This window comes from Megalops cyprinoides, chromosome 17, assembly GCF_013368585.1.
Source record: "Megalops cyprinoides isolate fMegCyp1 chromosome 17, fMegCyp1.pri, whole genome shotgun sequence".
NCBI classification, from domain to species: domain Eukaryota; kingdom Metazoa; phylum Chordata; class Actinopteri; order Elopiformes; family Megalopidae; genus Megalops; species Megalops cyprinoides.
In genome coordinates, this window is record NC_050599.1 from 10075083 (window position 1) to 10097788 (window position 22706).

The 22706-nt window shown below is 40.0% G+C and overlaps 1 protein-coding gene across 2 annotated transcripts in view; it reads right to left on the minus strand.

Annotated features, from left to right (window-relative positions):
• LOC118792684 (cAMP-specific 3',5'-cyclic phosphodiesterase 7B-like) overlaps positions 1 to 21396 on the minus strand; it is a 35443-nt gene extending 14047 nt beyond the window's left edge. Inside the window, exons 1-2 of one of the 2 annotated variants that reach the window (XM_036550585.1) lie at positions 21160 to 21396; positions 13883 to 13943 (exon numbers count right to left, since the gene is read on the minus strand). In XM_036550585.1, the coding sequence (XP_036406478.1) occupies positions 13883 to 13943; positions 21160 to 21180 (82 nt within the window). In that variant the 5' untranslated portion in view covers positions 21181 to 21396. Of the gene's footprint in view, positions 1 to 5326; positions 5662 to 13882; positions 13944 to 21159 lie in introns of those variants that run through there. The other variant, XM_036550584.1, reaches the window with a different exon arrangement.
• Between the last annotated feature and the right edge of the window lie 1310 nt (positions 21397 to 22706).

The window sequence follows — 22706 nt, forward strand, 5'->3', positions numbered from 1 at the left end:
ATGTCATTGCAACGCCCATGGCACCATACTGCTATTTTTGTCAGTCGTTCCCCAGTCCTTTTTAAAATCCATTTTAAAAAGGAAATAATTCTGCTGAAATGCAATGGATAAAATACTAAATGCTGTTCATACCAGAGAAAGAAGTTTTTGCCTCAAGATTAGTGATCATCCAGTTACACAATGAACAGTACACATCCCCCCACACAGCATAAAGGCATCACTGACAGCATATTTCCACACAAATAGAAAGACCTGTACAGCTGCCTAATTCTCTCAAATCTATATCCTAACCCAAGGATATGATATACAGTTTTAACCCATGGCAATAACATACAGTATCTAGAGCTGAAAGCTTTAGAAGTACTTTCCCTGGGAAAATGTGAGAGATAAGTTTGGAATATTACTTTGTTAAAGGCAGAAATGTATTAGACTTTTTAATTTTATATAACCTCTAACTGTAGGCTATATCTGGAGCAATCTGGCTGTCCTCAGTTGCTCTGTTAAGCAATACTGAAATCCTTATGTTACCCTACCTTAAACTAAGGACACTAAACTAAACCTGGCAATGCATGGACTACTAAATTGACCCTTGAAAACCCAGGTCACAAGGGAGGTTGCAGACAAAGAACTTTCAGTATGTTTCCTAAATGAAGTTTCAGTACCTCCACAATCTTCCCAAACTGCAAACTAGCAGAACACAAACCTCACTAGAAAACCAGACAGTAGTAGTAAGTTGAGCTTTCTCTGCCTTGTGCAGAAATAAAGTGGAAATAGCATAAAGAGGTACAGCATCTCTGCTGGGGGGTGGCGGGGGATATTTTATGCACAATTTCACTCACAGGAGAAAGCAAAACATTATTTTCCGGCCTCGCAGCCATTCCTTGCCATACAAAAAAAAAAAAAAAAACGAAATTGTTTCCCAACTCCTCCGAATCTAAACGTGGTGGGGATCGTAGATTTCTTGAGGTTGGGAGCATTATGTGGCTCAGTTTTGACATCTGAAGGGAGTGTAATAGGAGCCTGTGTCTGTTCCACCCACGGCCTTCCTCACACAGCTGTCACACTCTGTGGAGACGTGTCCAACCTGCGTCAGTGGGACAGAGACACAGTAACAGCGTGTTCCCACACAGCCCCTCTCTCCCTTTCTCTCTCTCTCTCTCTCTGTCTCTCCCTCTCTCTGTCTCTCTCTCTCTCTCTCGCTGCGACAAACCCCGGGCGACCTTGAAGCGCGCACTCCAGAGCTCTCCAGAGCTTCGCTCCTTGCGAATGGATCTCGCTCTGCGTCAGGGCGGCCCCCCGCCCCCCAGCCCCCCCAACCCCCACCCCCCCCGCGCCTGCGTGCAGGAGACAGTTGCACTTTTGTTTATGTAACACAGATGGAAACTAATGCACACAACATGTGAAAAAATGTCAGTGTGATACAGAGCTCCTTGCACGCTGTGTTAGCGAAGGAAAGCACTGTAATGGATCCGATTTTCACCAGATTGTATTTGCTCCAACGTTCATCTTCTCACATGTCCAGGACCCTAAATTATGAAGTGAATATAAGCCCCAGTAAATAAAAGCATTATCCTGGGGTCAGGTTTTATATGAATGCTAAAAAGTCTCCCTGCAATCAGGCAGCCACATCTTCTAAAAGGTGAAAAAGGCTGAGTGCTAAAAGAAGAGGACAGTAGCTACATTGGCTACATTGACAGTTTCTGACAGTTGTTTACTAGTTTTCTTTTACAATTCATTCTGTCTTGCTTTCAAAAACATAACCATGTTTATATGCAGCATTTTCCCCAACTTCAGTTGTTCGGGAGGTTACACAAGACCCCTCCATTGACACACACTTTTCGTCTTCCAAAACAGCACTGCCAATGCACCAGGTGTTTTACGAGATTTTTACAAACCATATATTCTCTTCACCTTTATTACCTAAATAGTGAGAACGCTGGCAGAGAATTCAATCTCTCAGTAATACTATAATATAAATAACACTATTTCTATTCTTTGTAAATAACACTATATGAGCACTGACATTATTAATATTAGTCGTTAAATAATCTTACTAATTCCTATCGCACAGTTTGAATACATATATAACGAAGAGGGACATATTTCACGCAGGATGAACACCTGGCATCTTGTTGACAAAATTCTCCACATCTAAGCCCGTGTCCGCCGCGCAGGCCCGGGCCTCGCTGCCCACACAGTGACGGCACGAAGCGCTCTGTGTTTGCAAACAGTGGACGAAACGTGCTGCTGGTTCGCAGTCTGTCTGTATTTCCAATCAGATGGCCTGAGCTGCCCCGTGCTGCGGCTCCTTGGGGAGAACGCCGCTTCCTGTTTTGGGGCATGCTGGGGCCACAGGCGCTACCTCGCGTGTTTGGCCGGGAGGCAGCATGGGGGCGCAAGGTGGGTAGCACGACTCCAAACCTCAGGTTCTTTGGTTCCAGTCCCAGAGGAGGCGGTTGTTACTTGCAGTGCTACTTGCGCTGGTAATGAAATTCAGATCCATAAATGTAACAGGCTGCGAAAGGTGTAACAGTTGTTTGTTTTATCCCTACAGGGATACTAACCCCCAACATTGTGTCCATGACAAAGCAGATAACCTACAGTCTCCACTGGAACACACACATACCTGTTACATACTGTATATATACACCTGGCCAATTAATGAGCTTCCACTGTTCACTTGCCTGCAACCCAGTCTACAGTATCAACTACTTAAACTTACACACTGTTAATGGAAAGTGTATTCAGTGAATGCTAAAACTAAGATTTACAATCCAGAGCTGAAAAGGAAGAAATATATGTGTGTGCTTTATGTAATTTGTTTTGTTATTATCACCATTATTATTACTGGCAACACTTGAAATTGGCATACAACAATGGGCATGTCTCTTAAACATGAATTCACAGAAGATGGAAGGAATACAGTATTTCAGTGGATATTTATGAACTTTAACAACTGCAGTAAAAATGGGGATAATGAGTGTGTGTGTGTGTGTGTGTGTGTGTGTGTGTGTGTGTGTGTGTATGTGTGTGTATGTTTGTGTGTAAGAGAGAGTTATGTAAATTCTGTATATAGGGCATGTTTATACACAAGGTGAGAGAATCACTCAGTGCCATCTGACTGCTTCTGCCTCTTCTGCATCAATTCACCGCTGTAGAACAACAGTAAAAAGAGAGAGCCCACATTCCGACACAGCTCATAAGTACAGCAGCGCACCTCTCTATGCTGTCTTTCAGTTCTGCACGCTGTTGTTTTGCTGTGCTTTACCTTTAAAACTGCAGCCCATGGTTGACCTGTGGGCCATATTTTCTTTTAATTTCACACACACAAAAATATAATAACCAAGGGAATCATTCACTCTCCATGCACAGGACATCAATCCAATAAAATGGAGCAGAAGTGTTCTATTAAAATATTATAGTTCCTAACTGGAAGAGCTGAACCAGAGGAACGCTGAGTAAAAAAAGGCAAAATGTACAAAAATGAAAGCGGAGGGGAAGAATCAAGGATTTAGCCAAAAGGTTTTAACTTGATTCAAATAACAAACACCATCTGATGGTGAGACCAAACGTTCCCTCTAAAGAGAGACATGCTCCAGGGCATATGAGGCCAACCAAGACAATCAATGTTCAATCCAGCAGCAAGTTAATTTCTCCTTCTTACATAATGCTGTACATAGGTTCAAACCCCAGGTGGGACACTGCTGTTCTGCCCTTGAGCAAGGTACATGCTGTATCAATGGCCCAGCTACATCAACGGACAGTAAAATAATGCTACGTATGTACCCATGGATAATAAATACACTGTGTTTTCAGAGTCCAATTAGTATCTTTTACTCTATGTACACACAAGGCCGGAATGCCCCCGTCAGTTCCTGTAGGACTGTTTCATTGACAACAGCAACAGTCACACTGCAATTTGATGTCCCATTTGTCAAAACACAAAACCCTTAAGTGAAAACATGATGTTGGATGGAAGTGTGAGAAAAGCTTAGGTTTCATGGCTACAGCAGAATTCTGGTGCTGTAAATCTCGCTTGCATCGTTTTTTGTTTTTTTTTTTGTGACAAATATGTTTCTGCCAGCAGTGTGGCGCGTGCTGTGTGAAAGACGGAGAGGACACTGTCGCAGCTGTTGTATGCTGACAGTGCGTCACACATTTACAACTATGGGACCCCGAGATATTTACATACCCGTCCCTGCATCCTGTTGACTGACCTCAAGGCTAAGAATAGATCAATGCTGAGCTATCAGCCCTGAATCAAAAGTAAACGCAATTCTTTAAAGTGTTTCCGGACCATCAAAAGGGGTATCAGTGACAGGGGAATCGGGGTGCAAACCTTGCACAATCTGACCCTGGTCCCCCCCCACTACTGGCAAAATAGGTCACTGTCTCTACAGAACAGAAAAGGGTCGGCCATAATGAAACGTGAATCACCCTGAACGCCTCCGGGCGTCTGAGACTCAAAGCATTTCTGTTTTTTTTTTTACACACGTGACTGAAGACTGCGGACATGTGCCGGGGGTCACATCGCCTTCGTGACAAGATTCCGATGCGTGCGGAGTGGCTCGTCCCAGCGGGCCTTGGAACACACCTCTGCGCTGGCTGCCTGGGGGGGGGGACTCCCGCGGCATGTTGTACTTCATCACCACCACCACGCCCCCTGGCACGGACGCATCTTGGCACAAACCCGCCCCGACACTAACCCATCCCCTACAAAACATTTCCAACAGTCCAGTCCCAATACGGAGCTGGTGACAGTTGGCCAGCTGTAGCAGATCCCCACTACATTAAAATGGAGCTGTTACTGACTGGCCTTTCCGTGATATTTATTTTTGTTTTGTCATGAGTAAGTCAACTGCATAGCTCAGCCTGAAGCTCAGCCCCCTTCCCTGACTTCATCTTAATTACTCATTTTGCTAATTCCTCATAGCCAGAGGCGAGGCAATTAATGCAACACAAAGCGAAAGGAAGTTACTGGCATGCAGTCTCAATGGATTCCTTGACTACAGGATAACTGGTCTTTTATTTTGAACTTTTCAGTCACCCTCTCATCTTCTGAGGTTGTCCAGATCAGTGCCAGGGCCAACATGCTACCTGAATGATGAGTGAGTCTAACATCTGGGATGCAACACTAAGCTCGGCTTAGTCAATCTCTGTTGACAGCCATATCTGCTGCACTATTTGTCAGACTCAGTGCAAAACCCTAAAATGCTTGAATCTATGGAGCCTATCAAAAACCGAGAAAAGCACTAGTTCAAACTTGAATCTTTCTAAGGCTGTCACAAAATGTTAAACCCTGTTTAAACGAAGGCCACAGCTTTACCTTGAGGTTGACACAGACTGTCCTCGTTCTCAAAAATCCCTGGCTTCTTTGGTCCTTGAAGACTGTGTCTGGATTTCCAGGCCAGTTTTATCTGTTTGATGAGCTCCGGAAGCTCCAGCACCAGAGACCCATGCTGGTGTGCAGAGAGGGCACATGCCGAACTTGTGGACGACTCCTCTCTCATGGCCAGCCTCCTGCCCAGCTCAGACGCCCAGGACCTGCTCAACACTGGCATCTCTCCTGAGGCTTCCTTTCAGTACCATTAACAAAAGCAGGTACAGCTCAGCCACCCCCAGAATCTTGCAGAATCTTTCCTGTGCCTATTAGCTGCTGGTTGCTTCCCTCTCATTTCCCTTGAAATCTTGTTGTGGGTGTCCACTTCATTCCTTTATCTCTCCCTCTCTACCCCCTCCCTCTCTTACCCCCCCTCCTCTCTCTCTCTCTCTCTCTCCCACACAGATAAAAATGGTCCTCACTGGCTGACTGAACAAAGTTACTCCAAAGGGGGAGAGGGAGGGAGCGGGAGGGAGAGAGAGAGAGGGAGGGAAGCAGATACATAAAGGTACCCCTGTGAGTGATATACTTGGGGGAAGACTGCTCATGTTCTCCCTGTAATGCCTGGCGGTCATCACAATAAGACCACACATAACTCGTGATCAGTAGCCTTGTGAGTGTGACATTAAACATTCGACACATCCCCAAAGAGCCTACTAACCTCAAAAAACTGAACTGTCCTAAATTCCCCTCCCAAGTTGATGTAGTGTGGATGAGGAGTATCCCCTATCTCCTTCAGGAGACCATGTGAGCCGAAGGCTGGAGAGAGGAGTGGATTGATATGAAAGCCGTCCTGGTTGGTTGCCGGATGGTTCTGTGCAACCAGCTGAGCGTACTGAAAAGATCCATGAAAATTAACAGATTGATAAACAAAATGGATTTATTTAGTTTGTCTTGGGTCTGATCGCATGAAATGAAACGGTCCAGCATCACATGGTAAATTAGGCGGGAAAGATCAGACAGATTCTGCAGAATCGCTTTACACTGAACTCTTCTTATTTTCAGCTTGCACAAAGTCTTTTTTTTGATGATAATAATGGCACCTTAGCATAACGGAAGATGGTAATGTTTGTTAGGAATAAATTCACTACTGTGGATGTGCTTATCCAAGGTATCTTACATGTTTCTAAATGTTCTACATTACTACACATGTATACGGCTTCATATAAGTTAAATAAGGTGCTCCTAGCCACAACAGCGATGCCCCACATCAGATCTGAACCTACAAGCCACTTTATTACTAAAGTTAACTCCATCTACGTAAGAAGACTATTGATTAATGTTTTATTTGACATACATATCAATGGACAATATTTTTTAACCGCATTTTAGTTAAGAATACATGCAGTTCTCACTTACAACACATGCCTTGGAACGCCACTGTAAACCAAATCATCCAAACCCTTAATTTCACACAATGTTATATGAGGAAGTTACGTTACTGAACAAAAGTTAGAAATGGGATTTTTTAACAAATTGTTTTTTGGGATTAATTGGGATTAAGTTAAATATTCAAACTATATTACCAGAATAAATATTTGTGCATTTAAAAACAACATACATAAAGGATAGTATAAATATTTAGTATTGAGACATAAGAATAAGAATAAGAATAAGAAATACTTTTAAGAAATACAGTTAATCCTGAAGGAAATTTGAGTTGTACTGTTTAATGGCTTAGAAAGAACAGCAACATGCAAATCATGGTCAGCAGACAGGTATTTATTTAGTTACCAGGCATGCAAGACAGTTCGCTCACTCATAGGTTAAAATAAATAAATATTCCTCTGCTTCCCCCCATAAGTTCACTGAATGAAAACAACAGTCTAAAATAAGAAAGACAACACAACAAACTCAAACAAAGACCCCCAATGGGAAAAAAATCTTTGTTGTCTTTTCAGACTTTTTTTTTGGGTGCAGCTCTTTCTCTTGCTCGTACTTACCCCCCAGTCTCTCTCTCGTAAATCTCACCAAATTTTGAATCATTAAATAATTCATGGTGACAGCAACTTAATAAGTCTAGTTAATGAGGATCGTCATCATTCAAATTGTCGTAAAACAGAAACCGCCTATATTATTCAAACACAAATGCTTATTCGTGAATATTCACACTATTTTTTCTGTAACATTTCATTTAATCACAAATTTGTTGAGGGCATTTTCAACAGTCATTGTTCTCTAAAGATACTGCTGTAGTTGTCCGTTCAGTTCACGTTTATGAAGATATAGATAACTCTAGGTAAACTGAATTAACAATGTTGGTTAATGCTGATCCAATCAGCACTGGAGTTAAGAGTGGTTCTCTCTTGTATGCTGAAGATAAACCCATTATGACCTTTTTCCATCAGCCATGCTGACTGTGGGTGGACAGCCTCAGCAGATATAAATCCGTTTGTAAGGAGAACTGCATTTCTTTGCATTATCTTGTGTTGCATTTATCTCTGGAAGTCATATGTCATGCCTTTTCTGTGCTTCCACTCTCATGCTGGTAAACATCTAAACAACCTGGCCAACTGCTAGACAGCTAAAAACTAGCACCTCGTTACAGCTATCTATCAAGGTGGAGAAATAGTCTAGCCTGACAGATTTTAATATCTCCCTGAATCATTACAGTGGATAAACAGTGGATATCTTTTTCTGCACTGTGCCATTTTCATTTGTTTGTAGCCAGCTAGCTAGTATGTGTACAGGAAAGACCCCCAGAGTGAACAAAGCAAAAGCTCTCTCTCCTCCTCTCAGCAGACAAAGCCTCAGCCTGGCTGGACATGTTCTTTAAGAATCATTCCTATTTGCATGAGACTGTGCCACTCATTTGTTTTATCAGGCTTGTTTTTATTGCTGCTATTTCTTTTTAAGTAACAGTTATTTCAGATTTGAGACCAGGCGTGCCTCATTAAGAGACTGGCACCTGTGTGTGGGATCATCCCTTCCATCTACACTGGTGTCTTTTGCTACCCTGAAATCTTTTACATTTACTTTGTTTGATGTGCTGTTGTTCTCTGATGAAGACTGTCAGAATGTGTCAATGCAACGCTTTACATGAAGAATCCAATGCTTGGGTTAATTCATATGCTTATGGGAAATGCACTTTTTACAGGGGAACTTGTGTTCTTATATGGAGGCTTTGGGACCGGCACACCTCAAGACAGCACGGCGTCTTCATGATGATCACCCTGAACCCTTCAGAATGCCAGGAGCATGTACTTTTCTGAGCAGGACATCACAGAAACCTCAGTTTTGTCCTTTGATATGGATACCAGAATGAATAGGGCTAATTTAAATTGGTAATGACAAATGAGGTCAGGGATAATGACTCTATTATATCTTTTCCCCTTGTGAGGCAGCTGGGGTTCAATGTGTGGCCTTCTCAAGAGATGGCTTTCACCTCTGACTCCGATCAAAATAAGAACAGGCAGCAAAAACAATTAGCACACTTTCAGTCAAAGCAGTTTGTGTCCTCTTTGGGAACCAGAGCAAACAACATAATGATTCAGTCGTCAATATCCCTCTGTTGATACTAATAAAGTACTCATTTTTATTCAGCCATAGGGCTGCATATTTGCTGCCGTTCAGATATCTTTTTCAGAAAATGCAGGAAAGCTTTTATGGTCTGGTTGAAAAGTTTGCTGCAGTTCAGTGCCCAATCGTTGATTCTTTATAAATGCAGAGCACAAACGCATTTGAACTACTAGTAGAGGTTACAGAAAGGCTTGTGTGTGTGTGTGTGTGTGTGTGTGTGTGTGTGTGTGTGTGTGTGTGTGCGTGCGTGCACAATCAAGGTCAAACAATAACACTTACAGGACTGAATAGCAAACAAATAACACAATATGAAATCTGTGATGTGGGAAAGGAATAATCATCAATTGTTCTATAAAGTTAAGCATGCTTACTGACAAGCCACGACAACCTAGAATCCCAAACTGTGCCTCTGATTAGAAGCTTTTCCTTGGATTCCCACGTCCTTAATGAATTCCAGTAAAGAAAACTGGAGATTGGGACTATCACTGGTGGCGGCTAACCTCCCCTCCTCTAGCGCACAAAGGACAGAGACAAAGTTATAAATCAGGGTAGTCAAGGTCACCCAGAGAATCAAAGTCAAAACTTGGGGAGCTGCCAGGGCTCCTGGCTCCAGGTCCATGACATCCAGCAGTTTCACAACTGCACTTTGCTGGATGATCTCGCAAAACACGCTCGAAACGCATGCTGCACCACTTTAGTGCCTCCGAGGGAACACAGGCCTTTGTGTTGTAGTCACGGCCCTTTTAAAATCCCATCATGGACACAAACCACAGTTGTTTTTACTGGTAACTTTTTTTTTTTTTTTTTACAAAAAACATCCCATCAAAAGCTTGTGGAAATTATGTGGGTCATTAAATCCTCCCAATCTGCATCACACACTGAGTGAAGGATTTAAGAAAGGGTTAGCAGTGTGAGTAACAAAAAAAAACCCTCACCTTGATTTTTTTATAGTAAGTAAAGGTCAAAACACATTTCAGTAAGATTTAACAGGTCTCCAATTTTTTAAGAGCTGACTTTCATTTTACATTTGCATTCTAATCTGTAACATTTATTTACAATTTGTTCTGTTCTGGACCTGCTATTGGTGTGGTGCAATCCAAGTACATCTGATCTGACCAGGGCAAACTAATTCAAATGATGTATTCTGTTCGATGTACTTCTAACACTCTTGAACTGTAGTGAGCATGTATTGTGCATTTCTACTGATCACATCACCGCTGGGCCATGACCCCTGGAAAAGATGATTTTATATTTCCGAAGTCAGTGATGGTGCCAGAGACATTGCACTGATTGCAGTGCTCAGTGGCAACAGTGCTGTTCCCTGATGTACAAGGACCTGCAGGCTGGTAAGTCTAATGCCCTTGGTGGAGCAAGCCAACACAAATGGGCCTCGGGGGGCCTCTTGATAGTCTTTTGTTTAAGGGACAGTGTGAAAACTGTTTTGCCATTCTGTGCATTTGACCGTCCAAGGACAGGTTTTAAATACAAAACAGGTTTATGAGTGCTTCACGTGCAGTACAGGCATGTGAGGAGTACGCCACACTATGACACATGTCTTTTGGAGGTTTATAAGTTTTAAAAGGACAGTAGGGTTGTTCTCAGAAAGACAACCTAGATAATGTGCTTTGCTGGACGTACCCTGCATTATCCACCAGTCTTGAAAAGGACTGTGTTTTAGGGTGTAGTCAGAAATTTTGGTCCCAGGAACTATCGTCACTACAAACTTTTTCCACATACTGGCTTGGGTTAAGATTCTGATCATGTAAGCTGGTCCTTAATCTTCTTCTGTCTTCTTAGAGACACCCACAGTACCAGAGCTCTACCTACTACTGTCTGCTTTATACATCAAAAACAAAACCATATTAATTCATTTTTAGAGGCAATACAATTAATTTTGAGCTCATATTAAATGTTAAATTATGATGATAGTTATTTTTGTCTTCAGAGAATGTTCTTAGTTGCCCTTTAAGGACAAAGAAAACCATACTACTATCTGAATGGTTAGCCCAAAGTAGTGTTTTCCTTCACTGCTCTGTGAACAGTACCCTGGACCTCGGCCAGGGTTTTCATTGGTCAGGAAAACCATAGAAACACAAGCAAATAAGAGCTCATCAGTCATGTTCACAACAGCTCCATGGGTATCAATGACTTTTTTTCTCTATCCTTTGTGTATGAAGAAAGTGCAGAAGAAATGTCTTGTAATCATGAAAAAGCAGGCCACTAATTCCAATCTCTGGTCAAGGATAAAACACAAACATTCTCCTAATGTAGAGCTTGCAACACAAATGCAGCATAATTCAAATTTAATTACTACTTTTTTCATGCTATTTCCCAGCTTTAGGTTATTGTTAATCCTATTCCTCAAGCATTGCTCATGACATTTGTCATTATATATTTATCTTTTATTTCTTTATATATTTATCTTGTATTTTACCTGCATTTCTCTGAGATCATACTTACCTATTTTATATGATCTGGACTGTGCAAACAATGGTAGAGATTAAGCCTTTTCTTCTCAGGATTTGTTTTATGTTACTGTCAGTGTTCTTTCTGAAAGCTGCTCATAACATTCATCCCTTAAGTATTGATAATCTATATAAACAAGCAAGATGCAATGTTTAACCATCTTACATTTACTTCCAAGATTTCTGGATCGATAAAGTTTTGACTGACAAATAAGTAATGTATTGTTTTTCTCTTTCATCAAGAATGAATAATTAAATTTAGTACTATTTACTGGCATACTCCATTAAAATAATTCTGTTGCGTTTTATATTTAAAACAGTTAAAACAGTGAAATAATACAGCTATTTCATTTTAAATGGATCTAGTTACCCTCTAATGTACTGTGTAGAGGGTGAGTGCAGTGGAAAGAGCAAAGGCCTTTTCGCATTTCTTTAATGAATGAATGCTTCTTGAAATAAATAAGCTATTAGCTAGTTGTGATACAGCTGAGCTCATTACAACCCCGAATGAGGAGTCATTGATAAATCTGCCTGAAATTTAGAAATGTCATGAGTATGCTGGCATACTCAAGACAGGGAACAAACTTTAGTAACCTGAAGCTCATCACTAGCTAAGTAGCTAGCTAGCACCCTCGTGTGTTCGTCAGTCCTTTTAAATTAGATTATATATTTAGCTAGTAGTAGATATATTAAAAAGCAATTTGTAATATCAGTGATGTTCTTTTGTCAGCTAACTGCTAGACTGTGAAGTTAACTTCCAGGTAGGAGGCCTAAAGTGTAACTTTAGCTATGTAATATTAGCTGTCGCTACTAGCTGCAAAACCGGCTAATATTATCTACAGATAGATAGCTAGAAATTTAATTTAGCATTTTTCTTCCATTTGTTAGCGGTCCACCTTGCTGATCTGTTTGAGCCAGTCAGTGCTCACAATGGATTGTACTGTCTTTGCTGGATACAGAACCAGTTGTGCATTTTGACCCACCCACTAACTTTGGCAGTCTCCTGCCTGAAAAATTCAACACATATTTCAATTGCATATTCATAGCAGAAGAATATAGCCACACTGTAATAACTAAGAGGCATGTTTAAACACACCATGCAGTGTCTGGCACATGAACCATGAGGATGTTTTCATGATTTCAGTTTACAGAACTGTTTAATATGTGAATAACAGCAAGGGAGTAATATACTGTAGATTCTCCACAAACTAAAATGCTGAAAAACCTTCCGGTTAAACTGTAGAAGCGTCAGAAGTAATTGTTTTACAATGGAATTGTAGGTTTCATAAGCCCCCCACAAAGCATTTAACCTGCACTATAAGTAACCTAAGGCCTAATTCACGTACAGCAGAGAACAGTAATGAGCTATTTGCCTGTGTACGGTTACTGGACATTAATTATAGAGATGAAAACGTATTTTTGAGGCATTTTAAAGGCAGGGAGCAACATGTTGAATTATGATTATTTGATGAATAGTCAAGCGAAGCATAAATGACCTTGGGCTTAAATAATTTTGTGCTGCAAGGCATATGAAATACAGGACAAGTTATCTTTATTATTATTGGGCACATATTCCTTCTCCAGACAGCCTATGAGACACTGAAGCAATTCAGGTTAAGCCCCCCTTGCTGAAGGGCACAATGGCAGTGCCCCACATGGGAATCAACCCAGCATCCTTCTGGTTATAAGCCCTGTTCCCTTACCGTTTTGCTCCATTGCTGTATCACTTACATCCTACATTTAAACCCAAATACCATTCGTACTGTATGGGTTCCAGGTGTTTTAAGTCATTGACAAGACTTGAGCAGCAATGACATCCATGTCAGTAGAAGATGTCATGCAATCTTTTTTTGCTCTCAGCACACTACAGCAGATGGTCTAAACCCTTGCCAAGGGGAGAAAGGGAGAGAAAACTCAATGAGGCACAGGAAAATGAAGTCAAACAGTCCAAGTGTGTCTCCCAGGCTCAAAGAAGGAGGACAGGGCTTTGGAAAGACATTTTGGTCCCTAAGCTCTCCCATAACCACTGCCTATTTAAGATTGTGAGTTTGTGACTCACAAACCAATAAAATCCCATACACCACACATTCTCCAAATTGTACATCCTTTGAATACTATTACTATGTTCTCATAATTATAAATATGTAAGCTTGGACAACAAGTAACAAGGCATAGGCAAAAAATTCAGCAAATGAAAAGCCATGGCAATAAATATAATGTGAAGATCTTTATAGTAAAAGCAATAAAGCGTCAATAAAGAATAAACTTGATTTATTAAACCTTTAATTTATTACTATATTTATTCACTTATTACTTTATTTATTATGTTATTATTTATGCATCTATTTATGCTAGCTTTACACTTATTCTCATATTTATCTCTACATTTATTTATTTATTTCAACATTTTTTCCAGTATTAATCTATTTAGATTTTTGACAGGTTTGGTCCCTCTCCCACTTACAAAAAAATTTGTTTAAAAAAAACACAGAGCAGAAGGGATTGGATTCTTTCTTACCCAGCATGCGAACACATATGGCATTCTGATCTGGAGTTTCGAATGAGATTGCTCCACACCTCTGTAGGGGAAAAACGCAAGGAATCAATTAACATTAAAAATACAAGGCTTTAGTTTTTAAAAAAAAAATGAAATTTAGAGGGTAGATCTTAGTTACAGACACATCAAACACTTCTTCCTACAGAAACTTCTTCAAATATTGTCAGGCAGCCTTCACAAATCCAGAATTACAAGTCAGCCAAAACAACAAAAAGTGCCCAAGACAGACTGAAAGACTGGAATACAGATTAGCCCCGCAAATGATGCAGTGGGACTTAGCAATATCCACCTCCATGCAGACACAGATGTATAATTCACTATCCATAGCTACATCCATAATTAATGTCACCGTGATGGTTGCTCTGAGCTAAGGAGGTCACACTAGGTTGGGCACAACTGTTCAAATGTGAAAGTTGCATTATCAAAATTGGGCAAAAAAATGCAATACATATTTCCCTAGTTGAGGTAAACTTCAAAATCCAATGTGAAAACATTTTAAAAACAAAGACACTTTTCCCTCAAACCTGGGCAAGAGACAAAAGAGATTGTAAAATGTCTGGCTTTTGGAAATATATTAATAATTTGGGTTTAGGGGTTTAGGTTGCACTTGGTTACTAAGAACTGTAAGTGTGGTCTGCTTGAAAAACATTTCTGATTTGTTTCCTTGCAGATTGGTTTGTTTATTATAAGAATTCCAAAAGTCAGTTTCTTGTTGATCTCTCTCTCTCTCTCACACACACACACACACACACACACACACACACACACACACACAGGTACAAGACTACATGGCAATAAAACACTGGGATTAACTCAAATAACTTAAGTGCAACTAAATTTGTACCTAAACTCTGACATGATTTGAAGTTGAGTATACATTTTACCCCAAAAAATGTTATATCAGCAGTGCAGCAATGTATGAAGTGCCACGGGGAATAACACAGCAAGTACATTATTTATCTGCTTTGCAGAACTCGGATATGCTCACCCATTTACATTGGTTTGATATGCTCGCTGAGGTAATTTCAGGTACCTTACTCAGCAATGACACACTCAAGGTTTGAGCCCAGAGTCTTCAGGACTCAAGCCTGGTTCCTTAACCACTGTTCCGGAATGCTGGCACTGAGTCTCTGACTGACCTCATTGTGATGGAGGACATTCAGCTCTTCAGCTGAGGCTAATTGTCCCTGCCCTGTGCTGTGCAGGTATATGTGATGAAGACAACCCTCTGGGGTAATTAAGAACATCCTACAGACAGCCCGAGGCAAGCTATAAATACAGTATCCAGACAGAGAAAAAGAGCAAAAGAATTACATGATGCATAACTCCATGACCCTACCTGCAGCAAATTCCAATATTAAATCATTTGCATTCATGACACAAACACCTGAACGAAGCAACAAAGTTTGAAATATTGAAGTACACGCTGGGTGTCACTACTGTTCTCAATTTATGACATGTGCTTTCAGCACACTAAAACACAACTCAAATACAAATGGCAGAGCCATAACACACTGTATGATGTTTACTGCAGGTGTTTTATCCATTACAACTCTTACCTAGCCCTTAATCCCTGCCCCTATTATGGCCTCCCATACCACTGGCTATGTATCTGTCCTCTCTGTGGCTTTCTTACTCTCATCACTGGACCTTCCATAGCGGAATGTGCTCCCCATGACTACCAGCAGGGCTACACTCGCTCCACATTCCATCACCATTTTGAAGACTCACCTCTGCTCACTGCACCTACAGAAGCTCCTCTGATGTGGATTTGTCCTGAAGCTGTACATTTGCACCGAATCAGCACTTTTCTGTGTAAACTGACCTTCAGATAGCTTAGGCCGCATTATTAGTTTTTGGGTGTTAACTAAAAATGTTTTTGTAACTGTATTCTAGCAACTGTGATGTATATTGTCTGCTGTCATTTCAGTTCTAAATTGTGTTTTGTCCAATATACGGCACCTGTATCCTCTAATACTCTGTAACTCTGCCTGGAAAATATGCCTACTGAATAAATAATAATACAATACGGTATTTACTTCAATATGTGGATATGTTTAAATTATTGACGTGATTTATGACATGGGGAAAATAACGTATAAAGCCAGACCGCAAATGGCTGACATGTCTTTTAAGCACTTTTGAGTGCATTCTGATGTTTGTAAACGTTTACATGTTCTCCGCGTCTTTCACTGGAGTAGGATCTGCAGGCAGCACACAAGTGGCTGCAGTCCAACAATAACAGCTCCGCCATGAGGCCCCCATGTCATTTCTTACCCATGTGTTCTATCAAATTACTCACATCACAATCCCGTAGTCCTGTTTGCAGGGCTCCAGTTGGAATTGCTTAACTCCATATTGGAAAACTCTGGTATGGACAATGTCTTGTCCAAACGACAGCAGCAGCAGTGCAGCAGAGGTTAGGGGGCTGAACTTGTAAGCAAGTTGTAGGTTTGAACCCTTTGTGCAATGTGCCTAACTTGAATCATTTCAGTTAACTGTTTGGCTACATTCTATGTGTAAACGTAAGCTGTGGAAGTTATCCTGGATATGAGCATCTCGGTCTGACCCTCTGCGTGAACATCCCCTCTAATGAGATCCACACATTCATTTTATAAAATGCATTCTTCAACCACTTCCGGTTAGTTAAAAAAAAAAAAGAAAAGAAAACTACTGTTTTCTGCAAAGGGCCAATTACACCACAGTGTGTTGAAAACAATTAGCAGTCTAGAGGCTTCATTTGAAACCTGGTGCAGCAGAAAAACAAACAAAGTCCTCAGGCAGGGGTACGTGTTGAAAGAACAGATCACAACAGCCCTGTAACAGCAGAGGCATGAGGCATGTACACTATGCCAAATAAATGATGCCTATGTGCTGTCCTGCGCTCTCCCTTCCAACAAGTGCAGTCTGTGATATTTGTCCTACACAGAGAAAGGCAGCTATCAGCTCCAGTAAAACTGCTGTCTGGGCGGTCTGAGCAAACCAAGACAGTTTTGACTGCAACAACTGACATAAGCAACGTCCTTGTCCTTGTTGCGGGTTTGGAACTGATCTGATGATTTCAAGTACTTCTCCTGAGATCCTCTCTGGCTGGCTCCCTGATTCTGACTGACACTGTAACATTCAACAACAAGAGACAAACACAGTCAGAGTGAAAAAATGGACCTCTTAAAGGCTACGCAAGAGTCAGATTGTGCTATATGGAATATGAATATAATGAAAAAATCCATCTCTTAGGTCTCAGGGATTATGTTGCATTAGTGGTATTTGTAATGCACAGAATATTAAACCAATCCCTTAGTACCTGTATGTTGCCAAGACGTTCTGCAAATCGAATTTTAATTTTGTTTAGCGAAGGATATTTTAACATTGCTCTTTGTTTGTAATATTTTCTGAGATGGCAAATATATTTGGTCACAACTGTCAAGTATACTGTGCAAGAGAAGAAGGGTACAGACGGTGACAGATTAGTGATAAAACCCTAAAAACAAGGTTCTCGTAGCGTCTCATTCAAAAAAGCTTATCTTGTATATTTACGAAGTGCATGAATTGAGGAATAATTATATTCGTGTGAAAATGAATATGCTGGAGGCCTTAACAGCCCAGTAGGATGAGAGGGTAGTTTCGTTCAGCTGGAGTCCAACTGTAACACAGGGCTTTTTTTTAAAGGATTAAAGACTGAAGACATGAACTTCACATTGCAACTTCCTGTGCTTTTTAACCCAAGCAGAATAAGCACTTAGGCACACAAACATAGTTAGGTTTAAGTGTAACTGCACGGCAACGTCAGGTCAGCTCTCACAAGATCTAGGGTTTCGTTTTAATCTTTCAATTTAAAAATATCGCAAATACCCACAGCAATACATCCTGGTATTTCACTGCTTACTGATTCAAACTAGACCCTTTATTGTACAATATAGAGCAAATATAACTGTAATGACACCAGACCCTGTACATAAGTTACTAAAATGCGTCCTCCTATAAAATCCTGTGAATATTCGAGTAAAACATATGTCACATGAAACACTTTAACACAGCTGCCACAATGTGATTCATAGGAGAACATCCTGAGCCAATCATAGAGAATTTATTGTCATAATTGTCTATTTTCTGAATATCTGTAAGGTAGGAGGTTCTAATGTGAATGCAGTATAGAGTTACCACTCAACAATCTCATTTTTACACTTTTTTTGGTGGTATTTTAATTTAGTCATGTCAGTTACATCACACACTTATATTAGTGTCACATCTGCAAATGCTTTACCAAACTGGTTTCCTTTATTTTAGAAAGGACTAAAAATTTGTGTTCACAATGAACATTACAGACCAGAGACCAGTGAAACTACTGATGCACATTTCACCAAGTGAAGGACTATCAACCAGCCAATATGCGTCTGTTTGTGTCTACGATCAAATCTGTTTCTGGTTGCAAACTGGCCTTTGCAGAGTGTGGCCTCACTGGTCTGCCATTGATCTCTGCATTTCAAATCATCTGAACATTTTTTTTTTACCCTGGATAAGACATTCTATTTTTGTGAGAATGTACACCTATTTGCATTGGATTTTAAAACAGATAAAAAAGCACACAATGATGGTAGTTTTATGAATAACCCATATAATCTCCTCTTCATACGAGTCTAGTTTTATCACTAAACAAAATCACAAGGGACACCACAATACCCCTGCATAAATGGTTTTAATGTTTTTCTGCACGTCGGCCAAATCTTGTATTGCCGTCACACTGAACAGCTGCACACATAGTCACAACCAAAACAACATTAAAGGACTACAGAGAAGTATTACACATCTAAATACACATTTCAAGAAACATTCCATACAGGCAACTTGTCAGCCACCTTTTGTCAAGGTCCTACAAGAGAGTGTGTAGTGTTTCCTACAGCTAGATATTATCTTCATTCACTCTCAACATTTAAGCCACCTGCAAAACCACAAAAAAAAAATCACACACGGTCCCTGTCGATCGCTGTCGTGGACAGTGACACTCTAATGCAAGTCTAATGGCTCAGTACTCTGGGAATACTTCAGTGCTGACAGCGTTTTGTTGGTTTTGAACTTGAAGTACACTGGCGAGGCTGCAGCCACTGAAACGTACTGGTTGTTGTTTTAGCACCAGCAGCACACAAAGTCTTTTTTTCTCAGCAGGCACCGCAAGCTCAACATTTTCCATTCAAACCACATATCACATCCAAGTTTATCACGCATGCAATTCTAGCTAGTCGATTGAATAAAAAATGTTTTTGTCATATTCAGCCATAAAAAACATAATGCCTCTGGGTTTTATATTTCCTAACAATATTTTTCAACAAAGGTAATACCATCGTTTTTTGTGCATCTTAGCAGTATGACAATTCATCAGATTTAATTGTATTTATGGATTCAGTACTTTGTAAATTTAAAAGTATTATACACAGGCCTTTCAAATCAATGTGTTAACTCTAATATCAATGCAAATGTTATAACTGTTAACATTTTGTTTGAATGTAACCCTAATTCCACTGTAGCACAATGTGTTTTGTTGTCTAAGTTTAGTTTATGTGCTTTGATAGCTAGAGAATTCCTTAATTATGCTATAAATTTTGATGGTAAGGTTTTTCTTACACTACATCATACTGGACAACGTACTATTGTACATATATGTGTTACATTACATACAGACACCAGTGTAAAGTATTTGACCTTAAAAATAATTTACCTGAGGTTTCTAAGATAAAAAAGATATGTTCAATCATTTAATTTACAGGCCTTACACTTCAAGATTTGGTGTAACATTCAATCTTAGAAAATTATTCAATTTTTTTAAATTATTTTGAAACGAAATATCTGATTTACATGTCCAATGTCAGGCTTCCCTTTTAGTGATGGCATCTTAACGTAAAAAGTTAAAATGTGTGCATGAATCCTACTGTTGCAAAGCAGATGTTAAAACTCTACTTCTCCTTTGGAACTTTTTTACATGCCAGCTTGTCAGACAGCAGTGAATTCTGTTTGAGCAACAGTGTGGTATATTTATAGAGGTCTTGTAACCTGTAGGCTACAGGTTCTAATCCTTGACGATGCACTTCTGTTGTCCCCTTGATAAAGATAACCTACAGGATATTTGCTTGTGAATATCCGGCAGTATACAAGAAAGAAAATGTTACACTTGGTCAGGGAGTCTGGTAGGCAAATAAATAATAATGATATTCACTGGCCTTCCCCTGGGCAAACGAGTAGTTCCTCATTTTGGAGTAAGACTTTCATCTCATCTCGTTGTTTTCACTTCATGAAATTTAAACCAGCCACTGTAAGCTTCCGTATCCAGTAAAAACTGCTCTAAACTTTAAACACTGATTACTTACTATGGACACTCTTTTCAGCTCTGCGGTATCTGGTTACCGTAATGCACATAGCTTCACCAACTAATATGAAATGACAATGTCATTCAAAAACTAAAATCCATGTCTAACATGTCATAGGTTTTTCTGTTTATCACAAGCCACTACAGTACACCAAAGAAAGGTGTGTGTGTGTGTGTATGTATATATACATATATATATATATATATATATATATATATATATATATATATATATATATATATATATATATATAAAAATCTATATATATATATAAATCTATATATATATTCTATATATATAATCTTTAATATTAATATCAGGAGGCAAAACACATCATGTGAAATGCTTGTCCGTGGTGTAGCCACTGAGCCACTGATGCTGCCGAGAGAATTTGCATATAATCAATGCTACTTAAACCTTGATTGAATATAAAAGTCCCAGGATTAGAGACCTCTGCGTTCAATAATCTTGTTCTTGGTGCGCCACGCGTATGCAGTGTAAAGCAATAAGTAAGCAGGTGTTCTGCAGGTACAGTAACATTTGCAATACACTAACTTGTTTTAACATCATTCTTCACAGGCAGTCTAAGTTTGCTGATGAACCACCTTGGAGGAACTGAATTCATAATTATTTTGCACTGCTAGTATTTTATTCAAGTGACATGATAGTACAGTGCAGAAGTAAATATTCTCAGCCAAAAATACCTACAAGAACACATTTAGGCTGCCATAGTCTCCTTTACAGCAAAACATGCATCATGCTGCAGACCTGTATGTAGACAGAATCGATCCGTTCCAAGTATACTCAGTATTTTGATTTGTATAATTAAGGACCGGAATCAATCAGCGGCATCGTGGAATGAATAAGTTTAATACATACCTCAACCATTAAACAAGACATTTAACCATAGTGGCAGATCTGGGACCGGGGAATGCTGTGAAATCTTGGACGTGTGCTGCTCGCTCATGAAGACGCACTGTGCACAATCCAACAACCGCATGCAGAATGAGTGGAACTCGGAAAAACAGAGGCAATCTCTGAGATCGTATGCGCAGAAATGTTTGTACTGTATTACTACCAGAGTGACCGGCTGTTAGACACACCACTCCGACTGAGTCGCTGATATAGAGTACGGCTGGCGACGGGAAAGCTGCAAAGGGTGGTGGCGTCAGAGGTGCGAGGCAGGGCCAGGACTGCCAAACCAATGAGCTTCAGCGGCGCCGGGCTGCTGCAGGGAGAAGCTCATTTTTTTTGAGGGGCATTTTTCCCCCCAACACGGTCTAAAAGCATTCGATTCTGATTGGCCCTGAGAGTCACATGGGACATCATCTCCAATCAGAGTCAAATGTTTCGTGCGTTCGTTGAATAAAAAACGCCGCTTCTTTTTTTCTGTTGACTGCGCTTCCTCGTTTCGTGACGTCAAAGGATTTAGTTTTTTCCCATGAATGTGCTATTATTTGAAAACAGCTACCATGATGACAAGAATTTGCCATTGATTCAGAGGACTTTCCCTCACTCGTACCTGAGATATTTCAATACCGGTAAGGAGAAGGGGAAGCACATCTTAGAATCATAACTCAGTTTATTACTATTTGATTATGATGTCGATGACAATGACAGTGATGACGATGATGATGATGATGATGATGATGATGATGATAATTACTACTACTATTGCTACAGATATTAAGGTGACTTTTGTACATGACCACTACTATAGGAAAAAAATAAGTATAACAAAATGTATTTTGCAAGTGAAATAAGTTGCAGAGCATTTGAACTGAAGAGTGTCCTTTCAATCAGTATACTTTTTGCTGAGGATGTGGGACAGGAAGAGAATTTCAATTGTGTTGTAAAATGTTCATGACGTACATCTGTGAGTCTCTGCACCCTCTTCTTGTGTGTGTTATTCGTTAAATGCTGTTGTTATTTGGAGACGGATTTTCATCTTGAATGATGCATATTAACAGACTAGCTAATCCTCTATGAAAAAGACCAAGATACAGGGAACGTGACTGGAACAGCTGGTTCATTTCATTAATTCTCCAAGGTTTACAGCCCATCACACTCTGATTTGCAGAAATTCACTTTCCTCCCCTATACTTGGCTGCAGTTGGTTTGGGTCATAACCCTTTCTCTGTGTCCTAGAATTAGAAATTGACATCCAATAAACAGCCATGGAACTGCATAAGCTTTATCTCCATTGATTTGTCCCCAAATGACATCTCCACTGTGAATAAATGTCACTAAGCGCAAATTAAATTCCCAGCATATGCATTTAAAAAAATAAAATAAACTTTCATTAAAACATGATGTTTAGGGCACTCTTGACCCCAAATCGTTAAAAAACTATTAAAAGTCTATTTGTGTGGGGTATTCAGTGGAGACTGTGGAAAAAGTGCTTTGCTATATTTGTTGACCAAATC